The 11,444-nt window shown below is 38.5% G+C and overlaps 1 protein-coding gene across 1 annotated transcript; it reads right to left on the bottom strand.

The window, feature by feature from the left end:
- Positions 1-541: 541 nt before the first annotated feature.
- On the bottom strand, positions 542-10,460 carry crabp2b (cellular retinoic acid binding protein 2, b). The gene is made up of 4 exons (XM_072448022.1): positions 10,190-10,460; positions 5,286-5,464; positions 3,058-3,174; positions 542-1,737 (listed from the first exon to the last, which is right to left on the bottom strand). The coding sequence occupies exons 1-4, from the start codon at positions 10,395-10,397 to the stop codon at positions 1,687-1,689; spliced, it is 555 nt and encodes a 184-aa protein (XP_072304123.1). The 5' UTR covers positions 10,398-10,460; the 3' UTR covers positions 542-1,686.
- Positions 10,461-11,444: the final 984 nt, after the last annotated feature.

The following is an 11,444-nucleotide window of genomic DNA, read 5'->3' on the forward strand; positions in this document are numbered from 1 at the left end:
ACAAAAACGCATGTTCTTTGTCAAGGATTTTAAAGGGAACAGACAATCACAATTTCATTCAGTTTGTGAAAACCTATCAGGGACAGTAATGGTTTGGTCTTGGTCTAGACCTGTTTGGTCTTGCAGTCCAAGGGTGAGTTCACACTTGCACATGGACCACATCAAAACCAGAACTAGACTGGTGCTAAACTTGTTATTAAACCTGGACTAAGGGTGTGTTCACTCTTACACAAAGATTACATTAAAACTGAAACTAGGACCAAACCTGGAAGTAAACATGGTCAAGGCCATTGCTAAACTCGAGCTAAAACAGGACCAAATCAAGTCTACATCAGAATTAAACTGAGCACAAACTAGGACAGTATGACAAGTGTGAACGCAGCCTGAGTTTCTGCTTTAGTTCTAGTTTAGTCTTAATGTTGATGTGGTGAGTGCCGTTAGTGTTTGTTAAAAGGGCAATCATTTCAGTTGTTTGATTGTAATTTTAACTGCACATACTCTGCGAATAGAAAATTAAATATAAAACACACAACACAATATCCACATTATTATAAAAACTGTTTATTAACAACTATATAAAAGGAATGTAATGGACATCAACAACAGTGTCATAATAAGTAAAACTCAAATTAACCAAGACAAATGTGTCATTGTCTTTAGTCAGTGCAAAGTTCAAACTAGATCTGTGGCAGGTTTCACTGAAGTATCTTGGACCAGTCTATTTCATACGTACATTGTTTTTGGCAACGTGCCCTTCACATACATGCAGACGGTAGACAGGCAGGAAATTAAGTAGGGAGAGGCAAAGGACTGGAACAGGCAATAAACCAGAGCATATTAATTTACTGTAAACATAATACTGCTAATTCAGATTTACTGAAGCGATGGTATGCTAAATGTACACATCAGTCACAGCATTACATTTGATCTTGTTTTTAAACTAAAGATGAGTGACGTTAACAATAGTGTCAATAATCATAGGCCCGGTTGAGGTTCAAGTATCGGACAAAAGTGAAAACACTGTAAAATGAAAAGCTAAAGTTAATGTTCAGGGGTGTGAGTTAAGACAAAACCATAATATTAAAATTCTATTAAAACCACATTTATATTGCCTATAAGAGCTAACTCAAGTAATCTAGTTCTCTAAAAGTTCACTCTTCATTGTGATTGGTTAATTCCACCTGTCACTCACTTTGAGCATGACAGAGGCCGGCCAATGAGAGAAGTGTGTGCGAAAAGGAGTTTCTGAGGCTAGATCTGCATTAAATTGAGAAACAGTCCAAAGAATGAGATCGCAATTAGATTTTTATTGCCATATCGCCCAGCCCCAGCTCAAACCATTTGTTAAAAGATTACGCTGCAACAACAATTTCAATACCATGTATTAAACGCACAACATACTTCCCAATTCTGTTCAAAAGTATTGCATATTTCGAATTCAAAACAGTCTTATCCTGCACAGTCTCTGCAGTGGCTTTGCACTTTAAATTGCACAATAACTATTTTAACTGTTGCCGTGGGTACCTGTTACTGTATCTATCTAGATCTGCTTTCATAGACTGGTCCAAGATGCTTTTGACCTGAGCACAGGACCAGTCGATGTCAGACTGAAGAGGAAACAAGTAAATGTGATCGACGTAGCACCAGGCACTGAAGTATTGTCTGAGCAGCACTTTGTAATTTCCTTCATTCCCGCTCATAAACTCTGGTGCAGACCACGTCCCCTGCAGTCATCGTCTGAAAGGAACAAGCAACAAAACCTCAACTTTTGAACCTTCAACAGGAAATGCACTGGTCCAACGCGCAGAAGTGGGCAGAGATAAACGTGCATTGTAACGTGTTTTTGATTAGTTTATGATTAAACTTCTAAGAGCATATTTTTATCACACCAAACGTTTTCTACATTTGTTAAACTATTATTGAAAGCTCGACTGTGTAACATTTCAGGCAAAGAACAGACAAAAAAAAGCATTTAATATGCGTGTTTTTATTTGACTAAAAACGTGCATTTCTACAGGTTGTTTCTTCACAGACCTGACTTGCAACTCCACCTAATCATCTTCATTAAAATGTCATTGCTTTGCTTTAAAATGTTCCACATAATGGCATAAAACTACATCTAAAACCTTCCAATAGCTTAAACTTTCTATCTCCATGGCGTCAGTAGCCAACACAAAAGTCACGTGGCGCTGCTTTAATAGGACTTTCTGACACCTCTTTACTCTGTAAGTCTAGTTATTAACACATGTTTACATTTGTATGATTTTATATCTTGTTTTTCAGTTACACCACTCCAACACATTAGTGTGTGTACGTATTTATTTTTTCACTTTTTGGCAGTAGAAGCGTTCGCCCATCAACTGGAAAGTCGCTGCTCCATGTCACATTGTTCAATATAAAGTAAGGTAAACTATTTTAAATATAGATCTTGAATCCAGTTTAAACAATGGCTAAAGCTCAGATTAAAAAGGGAGACAAATTGATGTATGCCACCTTCTTGTCTTCATGATGTCAATGCTTTATTTTAATTGACCTTTTATTCAACCTGGAATGATAATTTGCCGGAAATGTTCCCAAAAACATCTTTGTACAGACAAGCAAATGAAGGATCGGAGGAATTACACAGTGCAGCGTTAATCAATAGGCTGTATTTGAAGTATGGATGTCAAGATTATTCGGTTAATTATTCTGGTCACAACTAAGTAAGAATTAAAAAGTAATCATTGTGTAGGCAGCAACAATCATTTCAGTCCAATCTATACAATAAAAAAGCCAAACCATACTTAAAGTACTTTTTTAGCCGGCTGTTTGTGACATTATCATTGCTTTTTTCATTCAGAAAGTTTGATTTCCTGAAGCTAGACTTGTGTAAGGAACAAATTAAGAATATCACTGTTGCTTGATCATGGCGCCAACAGTCGTGAATACTCGTGGTGTTTACTGCAAGACTGAAATTTGACATTGTGACATCTGTAAATTGAAGTAACTGTGCTCATTAAGTACATCTATTTACTAATCTGCCCACCTCCAGCCGTTCTACGCTCTATTCGTCGTTACCAGGATGAGTTCTCCATCGTTGGTCAGCTCTCTGGTCCACGAGGTCTTGGGTCCATCTCCCTTCTGTAGAGTCTGTTCACAGCTGATTTTCTGATCCGTTTCCCACTTTGGAAAACTCTGCAGGAATCCATTACAGAAACATGTCAGACCAGCGCACAGTCGACCCGGGGTCACAACATTCCTACAGTTCATTGTCAAAAGTTGTGTCCATCACTGAGCTCATAAATGTGGACCCCAGGCCTGCTCCACTTGGGACCTATTGTGTGAATAAGACTGGGTGTATTGTGTCAGAGGGGCAAAAAGTGAACTGGAGGTTAGAGCAACATGTGTAACGTTCAGGAATTAGGAAACAGAAAAAGACTTTTGTATATGTGGGAAAGGTCTACCAAAAGGTCTTAAATGGTAACCTGTTTCCTCCCTTAGGGTTACAACACAGACCTTTTTATGATGTATATTTATTTTTTAAACTGCACCAAACAGCGACAATATTTAATAGACAAAATGTATAGCCAACAATACAAAAAATATATAGACATTAATAGACTTAATTTCACCATTGTTGCCATTTTCACCAGACAATTTTGGAAAATTTTGCTTCAATTAATTGCATTTTAAAACCTAGGTAAGAACTGGTACAACTAGTGTTCTGTCTTGTGATATCTTGCTTGCGTTTCCACTTACAATAACATAATTTATGGTAATATTTTATACTGATGAGAGCGATACCAGTGAAATTGATCCAATATCGATACCTCCTCTACAGTACATTATTTTGCATTGGAATAATTTCCCCCAATGTGGCTTGAACTGATCTAACAATTAAATGCATGCACAGACTACAAAAATAGACTAAATTGTAAGTTTTTATATTTTTACATGAGAATTGATACTTTTTGATAACTCAGTCAGTAGCGATATATCAATATTTTGGAAGTACATAGATTTTCTGGATACGTTTGTTCCAGGTATGAGTACTAAAATGCATAAGTAACATGACTTTATTATAGCACAGTGACTATTCCACAATCTCAATTAAAGACATTTAGCTTGTGCTGAAAATAAACATATTCTAGTCAGTATCAACTTTGAGAATGACCAAGTAACTTAATACTCATTCTCTAAGACGCCTCCCCTCGCCCTCATTGGCTGCTTTTTGTAACATATCGACACTTTTTCATGCACTAAAACCCAGTATACGAGCATGACTGTAGGCACCAAGAATGAAGACCAGGCCTCTGCATTTTCACCCGCTAAATGACTTCCATGTGTTCCATGCGGCTCCATCCACAAAGCTGCATCGAGTTTTCACATGTACACATTCTATTTAGTAAAATATACCTTTCTTCAAGCATCATTTTTCAAGAACTAAATTTGGTGATGACTGGTACAACTAGTCTTGTCTGATTAACAAATCTAGGAACAAAGCAATTAAGAAAAAAATATAGCACTAAAACAATTAAATACAGATTCAATCAGGATTAAAACAGGAATAATTAGGTCTAAAACAGAGCTTAATCGTTGTCTAAGCAGTTGCCAAACCAGTATTTAGACCTAACCAGGACTAAAGCAGGATTGGAGCGGATTAATTTAGAGGGATTTGATCAAAACTCAGACTGAACTAGTTCTAGGGCTAAACCGGGCCAAAACACTGACAACACCAGAACTAAAACTACTCCACTGCTTTGGTCTATCCTGAGGTCAGCTAAGCTAAGCTCTTGCCTTTATACTTCAAAGGCAAATAGAGAGAGTAATGTTGTTGTTGTTGTTGTTGTTGTTGTTGTTGTTGTGGTGGTGGTGGTGGTGGTGGTGACACTAGTAAGTAATGTATATATATTTATTCTATAGACCTTGTGTTGGCTTTCTGTGTCCTTAATAATAATAAATAATGTCTTAACCAAGACTACATAAGGGTTTAACAAGGACTGAACCAGGATTAAATCTAGACTAGACCAATAAATCTATTTTATTTATGACGCAGGTAATATATTACCTATTCTTTTTGCATTTTGTTTGGAAGTAACACAGAAGCTCCTGACAGGATCACTTATTTTTGTCTAATCAGTTACATTGTTCACTAAGAATCATGGGGAAACAACTGCCAGACACTCGGTGCATTATCAAGTGTGACATAAGACTATCCCAGACAGTTGTTCCTGGTGTAATATCAGAGTAACAGTACTTTAATGTCCCTTAGCCAAAACAAAAGCAGGACTAAACTAGGTGAGTACCGTGCAGGGGCGTCCGTCCACCGTGGCCTCGCTGAAGGACTGTCCCACGGTGAAGGAGACGTTGGTGGTGCGGACGCTGGTGGAGGTTTTGATGGCCAGCGTCTCGTCCTGTTGAGAGATCTCCACGGCGGGACTCGAGGCCGCCGTCACCGCGATCTTACGCAGAAACACGTTCACACCTGAAACACACCAGCGGGATCAGAATACTGCGGGAACTCAATTACCTCGTTCATCAAGTAAAATGAGCCATGATGTGCCTCTAAATGTGGTGGCCTAGAAGAAATGACTGAATATTTCCGAAATGCAATAAAATGCTAATTGTAACACAAAACAATAGTAAAGTGTTGTGTGAAATTACAACATGGTCTTATATTAGTTCTGATATAGACTAAGACCCTTAAAAAGGTCCAAATGAATACTTTTCATGTATTTTTTCTATTGATACTTGCTCAAAGAAGGAGATAGTTTCTGTGAGAGTTTTAGAATGAATTATTATCTGGGTATTGCCTTTCGTTAGACAACTTGGTTAAGAAATTATTTGGGTTTGTACCTGTGTTAGTCCTGTTCTAGAACTGGTTTAGACCTGATTTAGTCCCAATATAGGTCTGGTTTTCTCCTTCTACGTGTGCTAAGGTTGGTTTAGTCATTCACAATAAACATACTACTATCAAAAGGATGACAATGTAAAATGTACATCCATATACACATACAGTACATAAAATATTCTAGATGATCAGCCGATGGCATCAAGAGGTAGAACAGCTCTGGATAAGGAGACTTGAGGGCTACTCAAATGAATAAAACAAAACACAAACCCAACTAAGTTACCTTTTACTTCCAAGTAAAAAAAACAACAATGAACACACCTATTACTACGACGAGTACTGCTAAACTACCACCGTCTACTATTAAACTACTACCTACTACTTTTCCCTAACCTGGCATTGACCCGACACCTTAAACTCAAACAGGAACCTCTGTGGACTCTTGTTTGAAAACGCTGTGGGTTCAGATGGCGATGAGTGGAAAAAATGTAACAGCAGCAGCTCAAGTTGAAACAGTCTTCACTGGTTTTGATTGAGAGTCATGAAATGTAAAACTTTCCACCGACCCTAGAAATTCTCCCCCGAGAGAAGTTTACTTGGACGTTTCATTTTGGCTCCTCACTCGCAGTCTTTTTTATTCCATGTGTGTTTTTGAACGCTCGTGCCAGTATTTGTTAATGCCAATGACTTTACAACCGTTTTCTCACAGGCACTTGAATGTTGTCTGTCTGTAAAGGCGTTCCCATTTGGACTAAATCATAAACAGACTTAGTTTGAATTCAGTTTCAAAGCAAGAATTCCTCAGCAGTTGGATGTGTAGATGTCAAATGATTGCATCTGTTCTGTATTTTGGCTAACGTTACAGATATAATTTAAATAACCTATTCTATTGTTTCGCATGAGTATAATGTTTGAACGTAAAACTTGAGCGTTTCCATTATTGTAAGCAGAAACATCACGATTTTACGATTATTAATAATTGTTGGCACTTTGACTTTGAGAAAACGTTCATTTGCTTTCATTCACAATTCGCTTTATGAACTCAAACTTTGTGACTGAAAAAGCAATAATATCATCACATAAACACCAAGATAAAAAATGACTTTACATGTAGTTTGACTTTTTTGGAGTACAGGATGGAGTGAAATGACTTGTTGTTGCTGCGTACGATTCTCACAGTTATTAGTGACCAAAATAATCATGATTATTGATTAACCCAATAATCTTGACATGCCTAGTCCACATAGAGCCCCTAGATGCAAGGACAGATTTCACTGTCATTCTCAAATAGACAGACTTCTTATTTTACTTTTAACAAAAAATCTAAAATAACTCTAGACTATAAACAACTGGACGATCTCATTTAAAAAAAAAGTCTTGCCCTTTACACAAATATCTCTTTATCTGTTGTTTCAAATAAGGCTAATAGCATGATTAAATCTCTCACACAAACCATGTTATTGTCCATTACAGATTAGACAGCAGCTGGATGCTCGAGAGAAAGCAGAGGTAATTGACAGAGAGATGTCAAGCGCTTTGGGGAGGTGTTTCGGGCATGTCCCGCTGGAAAGAGGCCCCGGGGGAAGACTCAGGACATGCTGGAGGGACTATGTCTCTCGGCTGGCCTGGGAACGCCTCGGGAGGAAGTGTCTGCGGAGAGGGAAGACTGCTGCACCCGCGTCCCGGCCCCGAATAAGCGGATAAGAAGATGGACGGATGGAGATTAGACATTTAAAATATCACGCTGCAACACGAGACTCCACACTACTTGTTAAACCTTTCCTTGATAGTCTGTGCTTTTAGCCGGTAGAGTCGAGCCAAAAAAACAGTTTTAAGCCTTGGTGCGTGTCAGGGGGGCCCCATGCGGGTGCAGGGAAGCCAAAGTTACTGATGGATTTTGAAAAGGTTTAATTGGGAAAGGCTGCAGAACCGCTTTACAAAATGCACTGACACAATTAACGGGGTTGACCAGACAAAGTTAATTTGGGTTGAACTGAATATAAGTAGGAGAGAGTAGGCTTTGATTCATGTGCAATCAACGCGCTGTGTAAACTGTGCTTGGGGTATTGCAATACATTTATAGTGTATTTTTAGTCTATTTGTCTGTCCTTTAATGAGCTAACTTATTGAGACCTGTGTTTTAACTGACAGCCACAGTGGAGCAGAGTGGTACATTTTGTTGTTGCAGTTTGACAATAAAGGTATTCAGAGTCTGAAAAGTGCCACTAGGCTAATTAAGAAGATCAAATTAAAGGCTAGACTTGTACAAACAAATTTGGAGAAGTATCAGAAAATCAGTTAAGTTAATGAGAACAACAACAACGTGGATTTTATACGTCCAATTAGGGTTTGAATATGACAGAATCAGCTCCAAAATGTGCTTTAAATCCTCAAATAATAGACCTAAGATATTTCTACATACAGGCAATGTGGGTGACGTGTCTTGCCCAAGGACACAAAAACCTTATGTAGCAGTGGGGATTGAAATGCTAATATTTGGGTTATTGTTCTCTACTGTTGTCTCATGCAAGTACTGTTTGACGACTACAGTTACGACTATGTGAAAAACAATATAACACATTCGAAATATTGCAACAAAAAAAAACCTGATACTGTCTAAACTCTCATTCGTCCGTGGTAAAGTAGGCACACAGCCCCGCTTTAGGCCTGCAGTGGGTGAGGGAAGGAGGAAAGCCAGGCGGACTGTGGGGCCCATGTCAAGGCTTAGTTCCGTTTACACTGGCTCTAATTACAACCGCATGAGGACCCGGCTTCAGATGAGTCCAATCTTCGTTCCTCTGCGGCCTGTTTGTCTTCAGATTTTTAATGGATGCCACAGGCTGCCCCTGCGCTGACCCCCTCACGTCTCCCGTACAGACTCACATATGAAATGTATAGGCCCCGCATAGACGTACAGACGGGACAGTTACGGGACTTGGGGACCACACTGTCTCAAACACTGACCTTTGGGTTGAATGAATTAGCAGGTTTTATGCCACTGACAGACTGATTGGCAGCTCGTTACATAAGCCATACATTTTTTTCAACACTTGGGTTCAAATATTTCTGCTTGTGTGCACCGATTTTCAACGGCGCATATTTCTTCCTTAACAGTTTTTACATGAAAGGCTGAAGGCAAACCAATCTCAGTGATTTAGAACCTCTGAAGAGTGATGTCAGACAGTCCAGATTTGTAGAGACTTTAGTCAAAAGTGCTATTATATGGCATTTGCTGCGTGTTAAGTATATAGAAAAATAATGACTTAATAACTAATAAAGATGGGGAAACTGTGGCGGCACCAGTGCTCATGAATATTGGACTGATTTTAATCAGGCACTGCAGACACCGATATTCCATTTGATTTAGAAACGATGTATCTCGGATGCAAAACTCCAACAATGGACTGAAGAGGAGGATACGGTACTTATTAAATGTACTTTTTAATGCAGCAAAAAAAGCAATAACAAGAAAATGGATGACCGGAATGGAGCTGACTGAAATTACTTTTACAAACTACAAAATGAACAAATTTACCAGACTGATTCATCTTTTTTATTTTCTGGTTTATTCCGTGGGCAACTCTCTGTTTTTTTTTAAATAATAATACAAAAAGAAACTTTAAAATTAAACCGTTTGTAAAGCCAATTTTGACCATTTTTATTCTTTTTTTTTGGATAGTGGAAAAGATCTTCAAATCCAATCAATACTGCTTCCTAGTCAATTGAAACAAATTAAACAAATCAAAGAATGCACCGAATGTTGTTAGAATATATAGTTCTATGACAAGACTAGTAATGCCATATCGTCTTTCATAGATAGTTACACCAAAATCTCTCATGCATTTTTGCTAACTTTGCCAAATGACTTAGAACAATCTGATTTGTTTAAAAATTGGCTTAATATGTACCTGCCACTCAAAGTAACACAGAAGAGCAAGGTGAACTGGTTGCACTGTCTCCAAGCAAAGGTAGCTTTTGTTCTCTGTGCCAAGAAAACGAGAAAATGAGAGCTTATGCAGTGTAATAATTTTATCCTCATTCACACAGATCTTACTACATTACAGTAATCCTCTTCTGGCATCTGCTTTTATCTCTTCTGTTCAGACATGCATAATAACATAATGACATGCTTGATTTATATTCTCACATCAATTCTTCTTCACCTTGAAATATTATTGATTGTCTGGAAGCTGTTGCACATGATATATAACAACAACAGCGACTGCTTTTAATTGCTTGTGGAGATTTTGAAAGAGAGAATTTGGTCGAATCACCTGTAGCTTTTTCATATATTTCAAGTTGAAATGCTTGGACCAGAAGCTTTTGACTGAGTTAAATATTTAACACGTTAACACTCACCGAGCGCCTTTAAAAGTTCCTCGAAGTTTTCCGAAGACTTCATTTTCCATTTGCCTGAAAAGTCTGCATACTTCTTCTCCATTTCTGTGCAGTTGTGTGTCCTGGTGTGTGTCTCGCTTGTTGTTGTGTTTGGTCTGGCTCGTCCTGGTCTGTCCCTCTCCTGTCGACTGGCTCCTGGTTTTCTCTCTGCATCTATGCTTTCATTCATTGGCTTGCTTGGATGTGATGCAGAGGGGAGAGAGGGTGGTGAGAGGGGACTCAGGGAGAGACTCGCCCCCCCAGCGACGGGCTGCCTCTGCCTCCGCCTCAGCGCGCTGGTGAAAGATTTGGATACCAGCTGAAAAAATGCATTTTCCAGTAAGTGGTTTGATGCTGAAGACAGAGTGATAATTAATTTCTGTTTTCATAGCTGCTTTACTTATGGCTTTTCTCTCTTTTCCTCTGCCGTTGTCATTGTAACTCAAATGTCATCCAGCGTGTAGCGTTGTGTATTGATTATGGCAGATGCCCTACCAGATACAAGAGCAACTCTGTTCAATAACTAAGGCATGGGACAAGCGTAAAGACTATAACACTTTATAATAGCTGCATGGATGGACTCAATTCTTAATGAACAAACTCTAAACACCTTAATGAAGTAGTTGCTAAGCCTAAATCAATCTTGTTAAACTGTTATAAACTGTTTAAGTCTTTGTTCATGCTTTTGTAGTTATTATCAAGTGTCGTTACTCTAAATAATGATCATCATAATTATAGTGCATTGTATTTACATTCTTTCAAGACTACTACTAGTCATGGGTTTCAGGCATCCTTTCTGATTTGAAGGATTTGGTCCTCTGTTGTTATAGCAATATTGCAATTCAAATTAAAATATTGTATGTTTTGAATGGGGAACGGTCTTCACATAAAATCATTCAAATTCAGGAATTAATTGTTTGCCTGAAACCTGTGAATTGTCATGGTGAGTAAAGTGTCTTGCCTAGTGTTTGCACTACTGTGGCACCTGGTTTTCCCAGGCGTCTCCCATCCAAGTCCTAACCAGGCCCAACCCTGTTTAGCTTCCGGGAGCCAACAAGATCAGGCATTCTCAAGGTGATATCAAGAACACACCAGTTTTTCCACATGCAGCTAGTTTCTGTCTTCAATACTTTCAAACTTACTCACACATTTGAGCTCCCGAACCCCAGTAGAGAACCACTGCCAATCAATATCATTTAAAATAGTTTGATTACATACATCAGGGCTATTTTAGGTA

The sequence above is a fragment of the Eucyclogobius newberryi genome, unplaced genomic scaffold, assembly GCF_026437365.1.
Source record: "Eucyclogobius newberryi isolate DKJ021-1_F unplaced genomic scaffold, fEucNew1.0.hap1 SCAF_16, whole genome shotgun sequence".
In the NCBI taxonomy this organism is placed as follows: domain Eukaryota; kingdom Metazoa; phylum Chordata; class Actinopteri; order Gobiiformes; family Gobiidae; genus Eucyclogobius; species Eucyclogobius newberryi.